Source organism: Heptranchias perlo, chromosome 9, assembly GCF_035084215.1.
Source record: "Heptranchias perlo isolate sHepPer1 chromosome 9, sHepPer1.hap1, whole genome shotgun sequence".
NCBI lineage: Eukaryota > Metazoa > Chordata > Chondrichthyes > Hexanchiformes > Hexanchidae > Heptranchias > Heptranchias perlo.
The window spans coordinates 4,166,835-4,188,423 of record NC_090333.1 but is presented as its reverse complement, the minus strand read 5'-3'; the positions used below and the strand labels follow the sequence as shown (position 1 = coordinate 4,188,423).

The window sequence follows — 21,589 nt, the reverse complement described above, 5'->3', positions numbered from 1 at the left end:
TTTTCACTGAAATGCTAGCTTTTCAACTTTGTTGAAATAAACCCTAACTTTATAAAAAATAAAACTATCTGGAGTAGCTTTATTATTGTAGAATCGATAATTGCACTTGCGTAGTATGTTATCAAAGTCTCAAAGCACTTCATGCAATGAATTACTTTTGGAGGCAATAATTCCGTGCCAGCAACATCCTTTAAATGGCATTGAGATGATTAACAAGTTAATCTTTTTTGTAACCCTAAACTACAAAATTAAACTCTACCCACTTTTAAATGAAAAATTACTTCACACTGTTTTCTTTCCTCTTTTTTTCACCTATTTTTATTCTATGTTTATATTATCTAACTGCTCTCGTTCCTTTTTTCCCTTTTTAAAATAAAAGGAGCTACTTATTCAGCTTTGTAGTCTGTTTCCCAAATTCAGGTGTCTCTGGATGCGCTCACAGGCGATGGGCATTATAATGGAGCTATTCCAGCGGCTTCTCCCTATAATTGACGCCATTGGAGTGACTAAGAAGTGTGAACCGAAATTCTCTGTCTTGTGGCAGTAAATTTTGAAGCTTTCCATAGAATATATATATAATGTGCATTTTTTCACATAGATATTGTGGAGTATCCCTTGAACAGAATGTACTCCACACCCTTTCCATTTCCTTTAAATCTATATTGAGGAAGGTTATGGATCTCTGGTTGGTTTTAGAAATGGTTTGGGAAATGGATATATAATCACCTGGTTAGGTTAAGCAGTAGGAATTCTTCGCAAATGTCACACTGTCTCCTTTAAGAAATTTAAGCGGTGAAATTTCTAAATATGTAGCAAAACTCATGAGTAATTCATCCTCACCTAAAAAAATAAATCACCTTTAGAGCGTAAACACGGAGGAGTGGGAGAAGATAGTTTAGCCCATTTAGCTTATTCTTCCATCTAGGTCTTGTTTCAGGACCTACTCTGAATTTTTTTTTTCCCCTAAATGATCCATATCCAGCTGCTGAAAACCTATCAAAAAGTAGCTGATACTCCTATTGATGGGAGCATTGGATGTTTGCCATTTGTAACAGTTCTGAAAGATAGTATATTCCTATAGAACAATGTTTTTCTTCTTATCCCATCTCTGACCCTTGCAGGTGTATAAATTCCCAACTTGATCTATACTTCTGTAATGCATACCCAATGCATTTAGGAACATAGGAACTGGAGTAGGCCACTTAGCCCCTTGAGCCTGTTCCACCATTCAATGTGATCATGGTTGATCTGTGACCAAACTCCATATACCCGCCGTAGGCCCATATATCCCTTAATACCTTTGGTTAACAAAAATCTATCAATCTCAGATTTAAAATTAACATTTGAGCTTGTATCAATAGCTGTTAACGGAAGAGAGTTCCAAACTTCTACCACCCTTTGTGTGTAGAAGTGCTTCCTAACTTCACTCCTGAAAGTCCTGGCTCTAATTTTTAGGCTATGTCCCCTAGTCCTAGACTCCCCAACCAATGGAAATAGTTTCTCTCTATCTACTCTATCAGATCCCTTTACTGCCTTGAAAACTTTGATCAAATCACACCATAATCTTCTAAATTCCAGGGAATACAGTCCAAGTTTGTGTAATCTCTCCTCGTAATTTAACCCTTGGAGTCCAGGTATCATTCTAGTAAATCTACACTGCACTCCCTCCAAGGCCAATATATCCTTCCTAAGGTGCGGTGCCCAGAACTGAACACAGTACTCAAGGGTGTGGTCTAACCAGAGCTTTGTATAGCTGTAGCATAACTTTTCTGCCCTTTATGTACAAAGCATATTCAGGTTAAATTTTAATAAATTATTGCAGTAATGTACAGATTACTTGATATCAATTTTTTTGGCTTTTCACTTTTTGTTTGGAGGTACAAGATTTCTTTTTTCGATTTGGTTACATGCATTCCATTCTATTCTGGGTGCTCATAAAATTTAAGATGTGTGTTGATCTTCACTCTGAAACAATGCTGAATCGTAATGTTAAACACATTTAAGTCACCAGCACAAATGTTTGAATCTGGCTGTAAGATTGCTGTGAAATTCCTTCCCAAAAACCAAATTATGCAGCAGTAAAAATCCCACTGGATAACATCTGTTAGTTGGTATCTTTGCTAAATTGGCTTGATAGCAGCAATATCGGGAGGAAAAGGAAGCAAGATACTCATAATATTCTAAGCTCTTTAAAATTGCAATGTCAGCTTAAAATTAAATCATTTAAAATCTTGCTAGTTAAGCCTTTTACATAGGATTACATAGAATGTACAGCACAGAAACGGGCCATTTAGCCCAACAGCTCCAAGCCGGTGTTTATGCTCCACACGAGCCTCCTCCCAATCTTCTTCATCTAACCCCATCAACATATCCTCTATTCTTTTCTCCCTCATGTGTTTATCTAGCTTCCCCTGAAATGCATCTATGCTAGTCGCCTCAACTACTCCTTGTGGTAGTGTGTTCCACATTCTAACCACTCTCTGGGAAAAGATGTTTCTCCTGAATTCCCTATTGGATTTATTAGTGACTATTTTGTATTTATGGCCCCTAGTTCTGGTCTCCACCCTAAGTCTACCCATCAAACCCCTTCATAATCTTAAAGACCGTATCCGGTCACTCCTCTGTCTTCTCCTTTCCAGAGAAAAGATCCTCAGGCTGTTCAGACTTTTCTGATAGATATAATCTCTCAGTTCTGGTATTATCCTAGTGAATTTTTTTTGCACCTTCTCCATTGCCTTTATATCCTTATATTATGGAGACCAGAACTGTTCACAGTACTCCAGTGTGGTCTAACCAAGGTTCTACACAAGTTTGACCTAACTTCTCTGCTTTTCAATTCTCCCTTCACCACCGGCGCACTGTGGCTGCAGTGTGTACTATCCACAGGATGCACTGCAGCAACTCGCCAAGGCTTCTTCGACAGCATCTCCCAAACCCACGACCTCTACCACCTACAAGGACAGTAGGCACATGGGAACACCACCACCTGCACGTTCCCCTCCAAGCCGCACATCATCCCGACTTTCCTTCATCGTCGCTGGGTCAAAATCCTGGAACTCCCTATCTAACAGCACTGTGGGAGAACCTTCACCACACTGACTGCAGCGCTTCCAGAAGGCGGCTCACCACCGCCTTCTCAAGGGCAATTAGCGATGGGCAATAAATGCTGGCCTTGCCAGTGATGCCCACATCCCATGAATGAATAAATTTAAAAAAAATCCCTCTTGAAATGATCCTCAGTACTTTGCTTTTTTATGGTCTTGTTAACCTGCACTGCTACTTTTAGCAATTTGTGTATCTGCTTCTCTACCCCATTTAGACTCTTATTTTCCAAGGAGTATGTGGCCTCCTTATTCATCCTACCAAAATGTACCACTTCACACTTATCTATATTGAAATTCATTTGCCAATTACACGCCCATTCTGCAGGTTTATTAATGTCTTCCTGTGTTAAGTCGCAGTCCTCCTCAGTATTAACTATACCCCCCAGTTTGGTGTCGTCGTCAAATTTTGAAATGGTATTTCTGATTCCCGAGTCCAAATAGTTTATTTAAATGGTGAACAACGGTGGTCCCAGCACCGATCCTTGTGGAACTTCACTTCCCACCTTTTGCCAGTCTAAGTAACTACCTTTAACCCCTACTCTCTGTTTTCTGTCTTGTAGCCAGCTTAATATCTATTCTGCTACTTGTCCCTTGACTCCACATCTCTCACCTTAGTCATGAGTCTACTATGAGGTACTAACCCTAACCCTTCTGAAAATCCAAATATATTACATCTACTACATTACCCTTGCCTACTCTTTCTGTTACTTCTTCAAAGAATTCAATAAGGTTGGCCAAGCATGACCTTCTCTTTTGAAACCCGTGCTGACTGATCTTTATTACATTTTTGGTTTCTATAGGTCCAATCCAAAATATATTGTGGTGTTCAGATCCTTCAGTATTTATAATTTAAGACAAAGTTTTGGCACCAACAGCAACTTTGTTTCCATATGAAGTGTATTATTTAATAAGGCGTTGAAATATCATTTATATCTTATGAGTTAATTATTAAGTGATTACTCCAGATACGTTATTAAAAAGGTATGATCAACTGGGGCAGTAATAGAGGCACTCTAATTGGTCTCAAAATTCTGTGCTTGAGAAGGGAAGAATCACGCAATATACCTGCTCCTCATCACTAGCCAAGTAACCATTGCTGAAAACTGCTTGTTTGTGGACACGGTGTAATGCTTATTTGGTGGAGATGTCTCCTGTGGCCGACCATCACATGAATGCTGTCCATTTGAGGAAAGCTAGTGTCCATTAACTGTGCCTTTAGAGAGGAAGGGAGAAAACTAGTAAGAAGTAAGAAAAGTATAGTTTAAGATACATTTACAGCTTTCAGAAAAGCTATCTCTGGAATATTGCTTTGGTGGTATTTCTCCCTGTTTCATGATTTATGCTGCACTTCCAATGGAGAAGATAGGGTTGCTGCAAGAACTTACATGAATATCTATTGTAATCTAGAAAGATATATTTGTAGATGCAGACATATGAATAATGACCAATGATTTTATGATCTTTTCACAATTTTGTTGGTAACCTCTCCATTGCCTTCCCCTCCCCTTCTTTACCCCTCCTTTTCCCTTCTTCCCCTTTCAAAAGAACCCCCAAATGAACAGCAATGAGTGGAATTCAGTGCACATGAATTTTGAAGTCCTGCCAGCACGTTACTGGTCTAACAGAAGTATTTGTAATCCAGTTTGTGTTTTTTAAAAATCTGTAGTGGCCTAGTTTACCATCTTGTGACTCTGTTTTTAGGTTGTGGGCCTTTATCGTCTTTGTGGCTCTGCTGCGGTTAAGAAAGAGCTTCGAGAAGCTTTTGAGCGTGACAGCAAGGCTGTTGGCTTATCTGAAAATCTGTATCCGGATATCAATGTCATTACAGGTAAATGTGGGACAGGGTCTGTGTTATGCGATTGAATTATGTAAATATCCAGAGAATTTCTAGGGGCTTGGTGTAAAAATGAGAAGCTCCTGAAATTCCTAAACTCCATGTACATAGTATTTATTATAATTGCTGTATTATTACTTTTCTGGTAATGGAAGTAATTTTGCTAAACTTAATGCAATTTAAGCATTTTGTTGGTTGTTAAACAATGTTATCTGAATGTTGTAGTAGTCTTGACTTTTAGCATTCCTTTGACTGACTAAATTAATGTTTAATTCTGGGTAGAAAAATCTATCAAACATTTTCCAAGTATTGTAGGTATTTATTTGTATCAAAGTTCCCTAATATAATCATTTATAAAAACAACACTAGGGAAAGCAAGTACATGAACACAAGCTTTTTTCAAGGGAGTAATGCATACTGTCAACAGTGGAAGATTATAAATGATTTAAGGGGCTCAAATAACTTTTTCCTTTTTAACTCCTATAAACAGACTAAATTCATGGTGACTGAGAGTTCTCATCAGTTTACAGATGAAAGAAAAATGTATATAAAATGTAGATTCAATGAACAGAAATCTTTAGTATCCTATTTCAGCTACATGTTAGAACAGTATTGGCACTGGGCGTACTTGATTTGATACTAATGCACTCTATGAAATCTTTCAATTAAGCCAGTATGCTTTTGTGTTCTCCACTTTACTTGTGTGGTAACTCATCACTTATCACTTTCAAGTTGGTCCCACCACTAGTGACAGATCTGTAATCACCAGTATTTCACCTATTATAAAGCTCACCAATGTTCTCACAAGGCCCAATTCAAGATTGGAAAGACAGAATTCTCAGTTGTATCACTGGGTTTTTTCACATTTCAAGGAGAAATAGGATAAAAATGTAATATTCCCACCATTATGTTTTACTAAAATCCCATTGACAAAGATGTAGAATCCCAAAAACGATGTGTATCGTACACACGAGCGTCAAATGAAGTGACAGTTATTTTAACACTTCTATTGTTATAGTGAGTTAGTGCCAGAATTACAATTGACAGCTGCCTTTCAACAATGTAAAACCATACACACAAAGGCATTTGGAATTTTAAAGAAAACTGTAGGTAGAAAATTGTTTTTTTTCTATATGATTTGCACCTGTTCAGAAGCACATAAATTAATTTATGTTGTTTAATAAGCATCTCTTGCAAACCAACTTTGTAGTCGCCACTATTTTGTTTGATTTGGTAAATCTCTAAAATGGTATAGAGAATGAGGGACTTTTTTTTTTATTCGTTCATGGGATGTGGGCGTCGCTGGCAAGGCTAGCATTTATTGTCCATCCCTAATTGCCCTTGAGAAGGTGGTGGTGAGCCACCTTCTTGAACCGCTGCAGTCTGTGCAGCGAAGGTTCCCCCACAGTGCTGTTAGGTAGGGAGTTCCAGGATTTTGACTCTGCGACGATGAAGGAGCGGCGGTATATTTCTAAGTTGGGATGGTGTGTGACTTGGAGGGGAACATGCAGGTGGTGGTGTTCAAATGTGCCTGCTGCCCTTGTCCTTCCAGATGGTAGAAGTTGTGGGTTTGGGAGGTGCTGTCGAAGAAGCAGTTATGTAGAGGGACTGGAAAAGCTGGGGTTGTTCTCCTTAGGGCAGAAAAGGTTAATGGGAGATTTGATAACGGTGTTCAAAATCATGAACGATTTTGATAGAGTAAATAAGGAAAAACTGTTTCCAGTGGCAGAAGAGTCAGTAACCAGAGGGCACAGATTTAAGGTGATTGGCAAAAGAACCAGAGGCGACATGAGGAAAACATTTTTTAATGCAGCGAGTTATGATGATCTGGAATGCACTGCCTGAAAGGATGATGGAAGCAGATTCAAGAGCAAATTTCAAAAGGGAATTGGATAAAGTTTAAGGGAAAAAAATTACAGGGCTGTGGGGAAAGTGCAGGCACGATGGGCCAAATGGCAGCCTGCTGTGCTGTACCATTCTATGATTCTATGAAATCAAATGTTGTAAGGTGTTCTTTGAAGTGCATAAGAAAATAAGTAGTAATGTATATAATTTTTTTTTAAAGAAGAGACTAACGTACATAGTGAGGTGTAAAGTGCATTGTTGCTTTAGCTTTTTTTTCCCTTACCGGCAGGTCTTATCTATGGTGCTCATTCTTAGTCTCGTTACTTTGGTTTTTCATTGTGACCAGTGTTTCTGTACCACCTGTTTTGTTATGATTGTTTCTTACCACTGAACTTAGCATATGCAACCTTGCTATCTTCTGTCAGAAGAAGGCATTTTAAAAAAAATTCACCTGGATTTTTCTTGATTGTGCAACTCATTCCCAAGTTTTGTCTTATTTCTAACATTGCCTTATAGAAGTCTGAATGAAAAGTGTGATAATGAAACAGCATTCTCCTTGTTGGAGTTCTAACATTACAATTATGGAGCTGCTTGCAACATTTTTTGTTTTAAACTTCTGATGTTAGTGACCTTAAATTTGTTTCATTTTTGGGCAGTTTTTTTTAATTCATTCATGGAATGTGGGCATCGCTGGCAAGGCCAGCATTTATTGCCCATCCCTCATTGCCCTTGAGAAGGTGGTGGTGAGCCGCCGCCTTGAACCGCTGCAGTCAGTGTGGTAAAGGTTCTCCCACAGTGCTGTTAGGTAGGGAGTTCCAGGATTTTGACTCTGATGATGAAGGAATGGCGATATATTTCCAAGTCAGGATGGTGTGTGACTTGGAGGGGAACATGCAGGTGGTGGTGTTCCCATGTGCCTGCTGCCCTTGTCCTTCGAGGTGGTAGAGGTCGCAGGTTTGGGAGGTGCTGTCGAAGAAGCCTCGGCAAGTTGCTGAAGTGCATCTTGTAGATGGTACATATTGCAGTCACAGCGTGCTGGTGGTGGAGGGTGTGAATGTATAAGGTGGTGGATAGGGTGCCAATCAAGCGGGCTGCTTTGCCCTGGATGGTATCGAGCTTCTTGAACGTTGTTGGAGCTGCACTCATCCAGGCAAGGGGAGAGTATTGGCTCTGGGGAGGCAGGAGGTGAATCACTCACCACAGAATAACCAGCCTCTGAGCTGCTCTTGTGGCCACAGTATTTACGTGGTTGGTCCAGTTAAGTTTCTGGTCAATGGTGACCCCCAGGATGTTGATGGTGGGGGATTCGGCGACGGTAGTGCCGTTGAATGTCAAGGAGAGGTAGTTAGACTCACTCTTGTTTGAGATGGTCATTGCCTGGCACTTAACTGGCAAGTAACATTTGCGCCAGACATCAGCCCAAGCCTGGATGTTGTCTAGGTCTTGCTGCATGTGGGCAAGGACTGCTTCGTTATCTGAGGGGTTGCGAATGGAACTGAACACTGTGCATTCATCAGTGAACATCCACTTCTGACCTTATGATGGAAGAAAGGTCATTGATGAAGCAGCAGAAGATAGTTGGGCCTAGGACACTGCCCTGAGGAATTCCTGCAGGATGTTCTGGGGCTGAGATGATTGGCCTCCAACAACCACTACCATCTTGCTTTGTGCTAGGTATGACTCCAGCCACTGGAGAGCTTTCCCCCTGTTTCCCATTGACTTCAATTTTACTGGGACTCCTTGATGCCACACTCGGTCAAATGCCTCTTCTTCCAGTTAGTTGTTTAATTGTCCACCACCATTCACAACTGGATGTGGCAGGACTGTTGTTTTTATTATTCATTATCCTTGACATGCAAAAGCTAAGATTACTGTACCAACAAGCGAAATGAGTAGGGATGCTCGTTGCTTGATGCCTTTTTTAATAAAGTTCACATCCTTGTGAGCCTCCTGTTTCTGCACTGCATGTGTAAATATGCAAAGTAGTGTTCCCACATGATTAACTCTGTTATCTCTATCCATTACATTTCAGCTAGTACAGTTAGTGAGAAGCCTTCGGGAAAGAACTAACTTTGTATTTAGGAAGGTTTTTTTTAAAAGTTCAGTTAGCTATTTTATCAAGATAAGCGATTTATGCTGTGCCCTTGCTTCAGAATCACCAACACAAAGAGAGCGTTTCCTTTCGTTAAATCCCATGATCTATGCATTCTTTCAGAATATGATTTTATGAAAGAGCTAAAGGAAGAAAAAAGCAGGACAGGTTAAGGAGTTGAAGCAAAATTTCCCTTTGTGATTGCCAACAAGAACCAAGTCAGATTGGGCCACATTATCTTTATATAAGCACTTCCACAAAAGAGAACTAGTTAAGAATCGTTGAGAAGAAGAGATCTTGGTTCAGTGGTTTAGCCAAAATACAACTCAGCAGTTTCAAAATTGCTATAGATATGAGCAACATTAGGCAAGCAGGAGCAAAAATCTAAACCATTCATCCTTTGCATTAAACATGTCTTTTGCCCAACAATAGGGTAAAGCATTAGGAAAAACTAGGCCAACCAGTCAAGTGGGCAACCATCATCTAAGACATCAGTGCAACAAATGGTCTTGCTCTTCATGTGCTAAGTGAAATGTATCTAGCTAAGTGTCCTAGGTACCCATATTAAGAAAGCTCCAAACTGCTGAGACTTTTCAAGGATTAGTATCGTTGGAGCCTGCCTTTTTGAAGTCTGCAGCACTGGACTTAACACCAGTTCATTTCCCTGAAACAATATAGTTGTGACAATTCTCAAAATTAAAAAAAAGGTAGCTTGGGAGGCAGCATTACTACAGCAACAACAACTTGCATTCTTATATCGCCTTTAACGTACAAAGTCACCCCATGGAATTCAGAGGTGGAAGGGAACGGACATCAAGCTTTTGTGCCAGAGCTGCAGAGAACTATATCCTGCAATTTTCTTAACATTCAGTGTTTTGTTCTTGGGGAGGAAGCATACATACAAATGTATGAAAAAGGACAGCAAAAGACCAACTGTCACACAATCTCCTGGGAGAGGCAAAATGACAGAGAAAAAACCGTAGACTAATTTAACTGGACACAGTATTCTAGATGTGGCTTGACCGAGGCCTTGTAGAAGGAACAGATTTATATTTCCATTTTATATTTAATTGTCCTAGCAGTACATCCAACACTCTATTCACTTTTACATTAGCCTGCCACACTAGTTATGGATCTTCAATGATTCAGGCATTATAACCCCAGATCCTTCTTCAGCTTAGCAACCATGAGCACACAAACCTACATAGTCTATACATGCTTGGAATTGTCCTTACCCAAGTACATCATGCACTTGTCTACATTAGAAGACATCTGCCAGACACAGACCCATTCCCCCATCTAGATCTGCCTGCAGTTTTTTTTCACCTAAGTTCCTTACATCTGCACATATCTTGTCATCCAGAAACTTGCGGGCAGTTCACTTTCATCCAGATTGTTAAGGTCGCTGCTCTTCATCATCTTTATTAATGCCGATCCCAGTGGAACTCTGGTATTGACTGGCCACCACCATTAATAACTACCTTCTGTCTACGTGAATGCCACTAGTTCCTTATCCAACCTAATTACTGCAGTCCAATCTCAGACTCAACCTTCCTTAACAGCCTTTTATGTAGAACTTTATCGACCTGGCTTCCATCATTCTTTCTCTTTCAAGATGATCATACAGTGTGCCTCTAACGATCGCTTCCAGCAACTTACCTATAATTAAAGTTTAACTAATCATAGAATCATAGAATGGTTACAACATGGAAGGAGGCCATTTGGCCCATCGAGTCCGTGCTAGCTCTCTGCAAGAACATTTCAGCTAGTCCCACTCCTCGGTCCTATCCCCGTAGCCCTGCAAGTTTTTTCCCTTCAAGTACTTATCCAATTCCCTTTTGAAAGCCATGATTGAATCTGCCTCCACCATCCCCTCGGGCAGTGCATTCCAGATGTTAACCACTCGCTATGTAAAAAAGTTTTTCCTCATATCGCCTTTGGTTCTTTTACCAATTACCTTAAATCTATTTCCATTGATTCTTGACCCTTCCGCCAATGGGAATAGTTTCTCTCTATCTACTCTGTCTTGATCCTTCATGATTTTGAATACCTCTATCAAATCTCCTCTCAACCTTTTCTGTTCCAAGGAGAACAACCCCAGCTTCTCCAGTCTATCCACGTAACTGAAGTATTTCACCCCTGGAACCATTCTAGTAAATCTCTTCTGCACCCCCTCTAATGCCTTCAAATCCTTCCGGAAGTGCGGTGCCCAGAACTGGACAAAATATAAAATACAGTTGTGGCCGAACCAGTGTTTTATAAAGGTTCATCATAACTTCCTTGTTTTTGTACTGTATGCCTCTGTTTATAAAGCCCAGGATCCCCTATGCTTTCTAACCGCTTTTACATAGGAACATAGGAACAGGAGTAGGCCATTCAGCCCCTCGTGCCTGCTCCGCCATAAAGCTATCTCTCTCACATTTAAATTTAGCAATTGAGCTAGTATCAATTGCCGTTTGCGGAAGACAGTTCCAAACTTCTACCACCCTTTGTGTGTAGAAATGTTTTCTAATCTCACTCCTGAAAGGTCTGGCTCTAATTTTTAGACTCTGCCCCCCTGCTCCTAGAATCCCCAACCAGCGGAAATAGTTTCTCTCTATCCACCCTATCCGTTCCCCTTAATATCTTATAAACTTTGATCAGATCACCCCATTACCTTCTAAACTCCAGAGAATACAACCCCAATTTGTGTAATCTCGCCTCGTAACTTAACCCTTGAAGTCCGGGTATCATTCTAGTAAACCTACGCTGCACTCCCTCCAAGGCCAAAATGTCCTTCCGAAGGTGCGGTGCCCAGAACTGCTCACAGTACTCCAGGTGCGGTCTAACCAGGGTTTTGTGTAGCTGCAGCATAACTTCTGCCTCCTTGTACTCTAGTCCTCTCGATATAAAGGCCAGCATTCCATTAGCCTTATTGATTATTTTCTGCACCTGTTCATGACACTTCAATGATCTATGTACCTGAACCCATAAGTCCCTTTGGACATCCACAGTTTTTAACTTTTTACCATTTAGAAAGTACCCTGTTCTATCCTTTTTTGATCCAAAGTGGATGACCTCACATTTGTCTACATTGAATTCCATTTGCCACAGTTTTGCCCATTCACCTAATCTATCAATATCCCTTTTGTAATGTTATGTTTTCATCTGCACTGCTTACAATGCCACCAATCTTTGTGTCATTGGCAAACTTAGATATGAGACTTTCTATGCCTTCATCTAAGTCGTTAATAATCATCTAAGTTTTGCAACCTGCCCTGCCATCTTTAAAGATTTGTGTATATATACCCCCAGATCTCTCTGTTCCTGAACTCCTTTTAGAATTGTACCCTTTAGTTTATATTGTCTCTCCTCGTTCATCTTAACAAAATATATCACTTCGCACTTCTCTGCGTTAAATTTCATCTGCCATGTGTCCACCCATTCCACCAGCTTGTCTGTGTCTTCTTGAAGTCTATCACTATCCTCCTCACTGTTCACTACACTTCCAAGTTTTGTGTCATCTGCAGATTTTGAAATTGTGCCCTCTACACCCAAGTCCAAATCATGTATCAAGAAAAACAGTGGTCCTAGTACCGACCCCTGAGGAACACCACTGTATACCTTCTCTAGTCCGAAAAACAACCGATCACCACTACTCTATTTCCTGTCATGTAGCCAATTTCATATCCATGTTGCCACTGCTCCTTTTATTCCATGGGCTTCAACTTTGATGACAAGCATATTATGCGGCACTTTATCAAAAGCCTTCTGGAGGTCCATATACACCACATCAACCGCATTGCCCTCATCGACCCTTGTTACCTCTTCAAAAAACTCAATCAAGTTAGTTAAACACGATTTGCCTTTAACAAATCTGTGCTGGCTCTCCTTAATTAATCCACACTTGTCCAATTGGCTATTAACTTTGTCCCGGATTATCATTTCTAAAAGTTTCCCCACTGACTGGCCTGTAGTTGCTGGGTTTATCCTTATACCTTTACACCTTAATGGGCCTATAGTTTTACAGTTTTAAATGTAGGCACCACATAGACCTCTCTCCAATCCATGAGAACAATTGTAGACCCCAATTAGCTGTGTTATGCAGGTGGCTTGCATAACACAGTCCCCATTTTTTTGAGCCCCGTAGGATGAATACCATCAGGGCCAGCAGCCTGCTCTGTTTTAATAGCTCTAAATCTAGCATGGACTTTAACACGATCCGTTTTAGCATCAACTCTGTGTCGTAGTATTGGTAACCTAGCATCATCTTCAGTAGTGAAGACTGATGCAAAGTAGTCACTTAAAACTACTGCCATATCCTGGGACCACACAAATCTGCCCTGCAGAATTCCTGAATGGCCCTAGAGAGTTCTTAATGGTCTCTGAATCCTAACATAGCTGAAAGACCTTGCTATCACTACCTATCCATTATCCTCTTCTGCAATATCCTTTTGGCTTTTCTGATAGCAGGTATTGTTACCCTCAGCTATCTATCCCTATTCTCGAGTCAATTACCGTAAACCTGTAAGAATATTTCTGCTTTGGCCTAATTTGTCTTTTGATATGACTAGTTAGCCAGTTTGGTTTTGCTTTACCATACAGCTTAGCAAAGTACTTTCAGGCTGGCTTGACCAGGAAAAAAACATGATGTGGAGATGCCGGTGATGGACTGGGGTTGACAAATGTAAAGAATCTTACAACACCAGGTTATAGTCCAACAGTTTTATTTGAAAATCACAAGCTTTCGGAGATTATCTCCTTCGTCAGGTGAGTGAGTGGGATTCCTTGAACGTTTCGCATTTATAGTCAGAGAACAATACCTGGTGATTACAGATAATCTTTCCAACTGCCCGTTGTCAAGGCAATCAAAGTGTTCAGACAGAGAGATGTTACCTACAGGATCACCGAATATACAAACGGCCAGAACAAAAGACAGACAGAGAGAGAGAGAGAGAGAGAGGGAGAAACATCCGAAAGGAAGAGAAAGACAGAGAATGCCCCGTTGTATTAAAAACAGATAACTTTTATTCGCTGGTGGGGTTACGTGTAGCGTGACATGAACCCAAGATCCCGGTTGAGGCCGTCCTCATGGGTGCGGAACTTGGCTATCAATTTCTGCTCGACGATTTTGCGTTGTCGTGTGTCTCGAAGGCCACCTTGGAGAACGCTTACCCGAAGATCGGTGGCTGAATGTCCTTGACTGCTGAAGTGTTCCCCGACTGGGAGGGAACCCTCCTGTCTGGCGATTGTTGCGCGGTGTCAGTTCATCCGTTGTCGCAGTGTCTGCATGGTCTCGCCAATGTACCATGCTCCGGGGCATCCTTTCCTGCAACGTATGAGGTAGACAATGTTGGCCGAGTCACAGGAGTATGAACCATGTACCTGGTGGGTGGTGTCCTCTCATGTGATGGTGGTATCTGTGTCGATGATCTGGCATGTCTTGCAGAGGTTGCCGTGGCAGGGTCGTGTGGTGTCGTGGACGCTGTTCTCCTGAAAGCTGGGTAATTTGCTGTGAACGATGGTCTGTTTGAGGTTGGGTGGCTGTTTAAAAACAACCAAGGCCAGCCCTTTCATCTACCAAAGGTAGTGGCAGAGGACAGAGGAAGAGAGAGAAGGTGAGGCAGCTGTATTCTGAGAATACTCTGAATCAGACTGAAGAAGATTAGGAAGGCATAGAGAAAATCTAAATACATTCAACCAAGGAGGAGTCTTGGGCCAGCCAGAATGTTTGAAATGGCCTTTTCTGGTCCTGCACATTACTGTCTTAACATGAGTGTCAAACTTTGGACATGGTGAAGGTGCCTGACAACCTTGAGATAGGTACAAGCTTAATTTAATTCTAGGTCACTTGCAGATTGAAAACAGTAGCGCCTGTGTTTCTTGTAGAGAAACAGGCCATTTGGCCCAACTAGCCTATGCTGGCATTTATGCTCCACATAAGCCTCCTCCCACCCATGTTCATCTAATCCTATCAGCATAACAAGAGAGAGGAAGATGCCATGCCAGCTCTCTCTCCTGGTCCCAGTCCCGTTCTCCATTTTGTACAACTTTGTAGCAATTTTTTGTAGAATCCTACCAAGCTATTCTGTATGTCAATTCGAGTGGGCAAATTGTAGGGTTCAACGATACTAATTTCAGTCGTTGGGGGTGAAATTCAACTTTGGTGGGGCTGCAAAATGGGTGGTAGCAGATCGGCCATCCATTACACAACCGACTCATCCGTTACACAACCAACCAGATTTTCCTTCCCAGTGGTGGCTGATCTGCTACTGTCCATTTTGCACCCCCCCCCCCCCCCCCCCAACTTGTTTAAAGCTGTAAAGTCCCACAGGATCAATTTTAATATCTATTGCTGAGTCAACGATATCTTAGCAAATTTGAACAAGAATTTGCAAGTCATTCCCAATAAGGCGCTCTGTATCTGATTTTTCATCCCGGAGATGAGGGATGACCTAATAGAGATCTTTAAAATTACGAATGGTTTGATAAGGCAGATGTAAAGAAGATGTTTTCACTTGTGGGGAGTTTAAAACTAGCGGTCATAAATATAAAATAGTCACTAATAAATACAATGAGGAATTCAGGAGAAACTTCTTCACCCAGAGAGTGGTTAGAATGTGGAACTTGCTGCCACACGGAGCAGTTTAGGTGAATAGCATAGATGCATTTAAGGCAAAGCTAGATAAGTACATGAGGGAGAAATAAATTGAGGGTTATGCTGATGGGGTGAGATGAAGTAGGGTGGGAGGAGGCGCGAGTGGAGCATAAACGCCAGCATGGACCAGTTAGGCCGAATGTCCTGTTTCTGTGCTGTAATTTCCATGTAATTCTATGCAAAATGTGTTCTGAGAAGCTAGACTCAATTAGTAATAAATTTACTTTGATACCCTTAAGACTTGCTCCGACGAAATACTGAGCAAACAGTTTCTTCTACTAAAGGGAGTAATTGAGGAATCTGATAACCCTGGCATGGGATACAACTATGTCCCTTATTCTAAAGTAGCCATGATGTGGAGATGCTGGTGATGGACTGGGGTGTACAAATGTAAGGAATCTTACAACACCAGGTTATAGTCCCTAATAAAACTGTTGGACTATAACCTGGTGTTGTAAGATTCCTTTCATTTATTCTAAAGTAGCCAGACTATAGATATAGGCAGCCTGCAACAGTGATGAAATCTTATCATTAGGCCTAACCACTAAGGTTTTCAGATAGTTTGTGATTATTAATGGTGCAGTATTTTGGAGGAACAGTTTCAGAAAGATCCTGTAAGTAATAAATGTATCCGGATAACCAGGTAGGTTATTGAGAACTAACACACAAGTTTCCAGGTCCAAGTTCACAATCCAGCTATAAAAACATTAAATCAGCAGTGGATATATAATTCAAAATGGCAATACGATCTCGGCATAGATACACTCACTCAGCTGGGGTGACTGGTAAATTACCTAAATCCATGGGTGCAGATCACTTGGGTGAGGGAAACTATTCAGTGCAAATCCTGTCTTAGGCTTGAAGGGTACTGCACTTTCAGTTGTGGGATTTCCCTTTGAGGTGCGATTAGTTTTTTAAAAGGTAGACACTGTATTACTACAACTTAGAATTGGTATAAAAAAAACTACCAGAATAGTAGGAACTGTTTTGTACTCTGAGGTGGAGCGCATGGATCTCACTGAATCACCTAAGCTCCAGGAAAAAAAGACAAAGTTCAAACCAATCACACTGCCTACCATCGCCCAGAAAATTTGCTCTAGAGTCTAGTTAAGGGCTTAGATAGCTACTTTGATATGGCTATTGGAAAAAGAAAGGAAATGTTCAGGCTCTGGGAAATTGACACCTACGAATGATAGCGTAAAGTTCTTCAATTTAACCACAGCTTGTTGCATATTTATCAAATAGCCATATGTTTAACCTGTCCACCTGTCCTTAAAAGGCTGCATAGTTACCCTTTCCTCTCTCTGAGTCACATTCACTTACTTTTACAAATGAGTGACCGTGGAAAAATTCTACCCAAGATGACATTTATGGAGATCAGGTTTTAGAGGATTACTGATCTAGTTTCTGACAGGCATGTTTCCTGGGCAAACCAAGTGGTTGATTGCTTTCAGGCAAGATCACAGCCTAAGCCTACTTCAAAGGGCTGGTGCTGATGGCAGCAGTAATCTTTGGAGTCTCAGTTGGCAGACCATTTGTGTATGCTTGAAGAGTTCTTTATTATTCTAGTAGGCAGAAGTAAGAATGTCACAAAATCCTCAACGTTTCTGTCCCATAGCATTAAAGCCTTGGACAAAACTTAAAAGTACAGCTCATTGCTTCAGTGATTGTATCCCATGTTGAGGCTCATTTTATATTAGCAATAACCATGAACGAGTTTCATGTTTGACCTGAGATCTGTGAAGAAGACATATTGAGCTATTTTTAGGACTTGGCTGCAGGGAAGAACTATTTGGAAAAAGAATGGCTGACCTTATGCCCCCAAGGAACTAGTCTCCTAATGCAGCAAATTGTATCTGTATTTCATATCTTTTAATCCCTTCTGATTTCCTTACTACTTCCTTTAATACTTTGCCTTCTCTGGATGCTAGTCATACGGGGGCCATTATTTGGGTTTGGAAGGAACAAGCTTTGATGATTAGAGCCGAAAGTCTTGAATGATTCCTCCCAAGAAAAATTGACCTTGTCCATGGTGTACAAAGGATAGATTAATATGAAGAAAGACGAGAAAGAAAGGTGAGTAATCTTTTCTGCAGTGTTCACCTATAGAAGATGAATTATGTTGTGTCTGCCAGTCTCAATTTCTTAAAAAGCATACCTAGGCTTTTTTTTGGGAGGGAGGACAAACAATAAAACTCCATTCACATCTCAATAAAAATAATCAAATAGTACTAATTTTAGATAAAAATTTCATGGCAGCTGTAAGGTAGTCTCCTTCAAAGGTAAACCTTTAAATAGCAAGATTGAGATTCTGAAGGACATTATTCCTGCAATTTTAGGGATAATTTGTTTTATTTACAAATTTATTTACAAAAAAGTATTAATCATTTTCCGCAATAAAGGAGTAAAATTATACTAGGATCGGAATGTTAAATAGCATTCTCCAAACTAAATTTAAATAAGTAAAGAAAGAACTTCCATTTCTATAGCACCTTTCATGACCTCAAGTGCTTTAAAGTCATTTAAGTAATTTTTGAAGTGTAATCACTGTTATAATGTAGGATACACAGCAGCCAAAAATGCACACAGCAAGGTCCCAAACACAGCATTGAGATAAATGATCAGATAATCTGTTTTAGTGATGTTGGTTGAGGGATAAATATTGGCCAGGACACCGGGGAGAACGCCCCTGCTCCTCTTCGAATAGTCTCATGGGATCTTTTAATGCCACCTGAGATGGAACCTCGGTTTAACTTCTCATCTGAAAGACGGCACCTCTGATAGTGCAGCACTACCTCAGTACTGCACTGTTGGCCTGGATATTGTGCTCAAGAGTCTGGAGTAGGACTAGAACACACAACCTTCTAACAGAGGGGAGAGTGCTACCACTGAGCCATGGCCAACAGTAGTTTAAATTTAATATGAAAAAACAAAATTGCAAATCTCATCCCTGTTGAAATATTGAACCGTTTGCCCTAATAGTCTATTTTTCATCCAAATCAATTGCTTTTTTTTAGGAGCACAGTTAAGTATTGTAAGGGCAGAAGGGTTAATCCCCTCAATCATTTAGGTTTTTTTTCTGAGTGACAGTTTGAAACTTACTTCTATTTTTATATGCTCCCGTCTTGCAGGAGGACTGCATTGTTAAATTAATGCCATTCACATTTTATGTAGTAAGAAACCAAAAATTGCATTTTACATTCAGACATCAATAGCTAACTTTAAACGGTCAGAGTCATTGCACCATTTTCAGCTGAGAAGAAAGAAATGGCATTGAGACAGATCTATTTTCATTAAATCGTTGGTGTTTATGAACATTTCATGGTTATAGTAGTAGCTTTTTTAATTGGTTGAACCTGGGTCAAAAATTGGATAAAATTGTTGTTTGAATAGTTTTTTGTCCGAATGTTTTTCAGATTTTTTTTTTAAAGAGTATTTAATTTGTTCTTTTACATTTACAAATTTGCAAGATATTTAGAACACTATCTGCTTTCTTAAGCAATATATTTCTCATCCTTTTGTACATGATATCAATATTACACTTGCCAATATAAGTGAAACTGTTCAGTAGTTGATGAACTGGTATTTACCCTGCATATATGTGTATTTTTTGGTGAATGAGTGAACTGCTTGAGTGACAGGGTTAATCTGTTCACCAAGCTACCACTTCCCTTGCATGTATGTTGTGTAGTTATTTAAAAATAGCATTGGTTATTTGACATCCCAGCAGCAATAGTGAAATCCAGTTAAGAAAAAAATGCATAACACCACATTTTGGCGCCGCTTGTACACTTAGGCAGGGCATAGTTCAGGTAATTGACCTTCTAAATGTATGACCCCTGGGGTACTTGAAAGTCTGTGACCCTGGAATGTGAGTCTATATCATTAAACACAAGAGAGACCAATTAATGCTAGCAGACAGCAATATCACTGCTGACTGAAAGTTTGCTGTTGTCTCTGACAGACTCTGAAAACAGTGCTGTTCTTGTATTTAACTTTTGGGGACTCGACATTTTTTTGCCATTTCACATGTTTGACATGGAAGAAGTTATTCAAGTTTCGTAAAGGCCACCACAAATGCTACTTTATTTTCAATTTTACGTCTAGTAATTAGCCGTGTTAGCTATTCTGCAAAAAAAACACAAATAGCCAAATACTATTTGGAATTGTGGGCAATATACTGCAGTCCATGTATTAATTATTCTAAGTTCATTTTTTATTTACATATGCATGTGTTCACTCAAATAAAAAGTTACAAAAATTAAACCTTTTAACAAGAATTGAAAAAGGCATAATCAAAACCACATCCTGTTCTTTTCCACTCAGTACAAACCTAATCTGTAACAAACAATTTATCATAATGTAAAATCACTGGGGATAATTTAAGTAAGGTACCACTAACAAACTGGATGATGAAATGGGTTGGAACACTGTCCTTTCAACCTTGTGATTTAAGCTCGGACTAATGATCGCAAGAGTTCAAAGTATTTGGTCAGTTTCAACCCAGTTCTTACCAGATGAACTTAGTTCCTTACTAAAACTGCCCACAATTGAGCACAGTTTGTTACTGTCACTTAGAAAGGCCAAAAAGACGCCTGGAGTGGAAATAGAAATGAGCAACTCCAACATTTAAAGATACTGGAGGGAATTTTAACCGCCAAGACTCGGTGAGTTGGGCGTGGGTGCGTAGTTAAATTTTCATATTTCATATCAATTAACGTCCTTGTGAGACGTTAAGTAGGTATTTTTAAATTGAATTTGACAGAACTTTAAATTTGACGTCTCCAGCACGGGTTTCCCGGGGCTTGTGAATCTCACCAGTTAAACAGACGCAGTTCATGTGGATATTTAAACTTGTGATTGTCCCATCTGAATAAAAGCTCAGTTGTTACAGCTGGTATCTCAGTTCCTTTTGGCAAATGTTTGGCAGAGAGTTCTAGTGTTCAGACAGCTTTTTCAAAACTTTGGAGCCTTTCAAACTGACAAGATAGTATGAGAGGCGCAATGGATGTATTCGAGAGGACACCTGAGGAGGAAGAACGTAGCCATCAATGGCAGTGACCTTGTGCTATGTTGGGATCGGCAGGTGCACAACAAAGATTTGTAGAACGGCGGGGAGGGGAGCAACAGAGGGGCTGAGGTCGGAGGAGGCACTACCAACGTGAGAGGGTCTACAGGCAGAGGCTGAGCTTCTTGGACCTATCTGAAGAGTAGTGTCTCTGCAGGCTCAGATTGAGCTGGCAGGTGGTCACAGACATCTGCAGCCTTCTTGAAGAAGAGCTGCTCCCTGCTGGATCTGGTGGCCACACATTGCCCGTCGCAGGAAAAGTCACCACTGACCTCAATTTCTTCGCCACTGGCTCCTTCCAGTACGCCACTGGAGACATCTCAAGAAATGGCTGAGTGCACTGGATACAGCAAAGGCTATGGATCCCGACAACATCCCAGCTGAGTGCTGAAGACCTGTGCTCCAGAACTAGCCGCGCCTCTAGCCAAACTGTTCCAGTACAGCTATAACATTGGCATTTACCCAACAATGTGGAAAATTGCCCAGATATGTCCTGTCCACAAAAAGCAGGACAAATCCAATCCGTCCAGTTACCGCCCCATCAGCAAAGTGATGGAAGGTGTCGTCGACAGCACTATCAAGCACTACTTACCAATAACCTGCTCACCGATGCTCAGTTTGGGTTCCGCCAGGACCATTCGGCTCCAGACCTCATTGCAGCCTTGGTCCAAACATGGACAAAAGAGCTGAATTCCAGAGGTGAGGTGAGAGTGACTGCCCTTGACATCAAGGCAGCATTTGACCGAGTGTGGCACCAAGGAGCCCTAGTAAAATTGAAGTCAATGGGAATCGGGGGGAAAACTCTCCAGTGGCTGGAGTCATACCTAGCACAAAGGAAGATGGTAGTGGTTGTTGGAGGCCAATCATCTCAGCCCCAGGACATTGCTGCAGGAGTTCCTCAGGGCAGTGTCCTTGGCCCAACCAGCTTCAGCTGCTTCATCTCAATGACCTTCCCTCCAACATAAGGTCAGAAATGGGGATGTTCGCTAATGATTGCACAGTGTTCAGT

At 40.7% G+C, this 21,589-nt stretch overlaps 1 protein-coding gene across 4 annotated transcripts in view; it reads left to right on the top strand.

Annotated features, from left to right (window-relative positions):
• Positions 1-21,589, top strand: part of syde2 (synapse defective 1, Rho GTPase, homolog 2 (C. elegans)) — a 135,894-nt gene that overhangs the window by 64,475 nt on the left and 49,830 nt on the right. For all 4 annotated transcript variants that reach the window (XM_067989804.1, XM_067989806.1, XM_067989808.1 and 1 more), the window contains exon 4: positions 4,806-4,932. In XM_067989804.1, the coding sequence (XP_067845905.1) occupies positions 4,806-4,932 (127 nt within the window). The remainder of the gene's footprint in view (positions 1-4,805; positions 4,933-21,589) is intronic.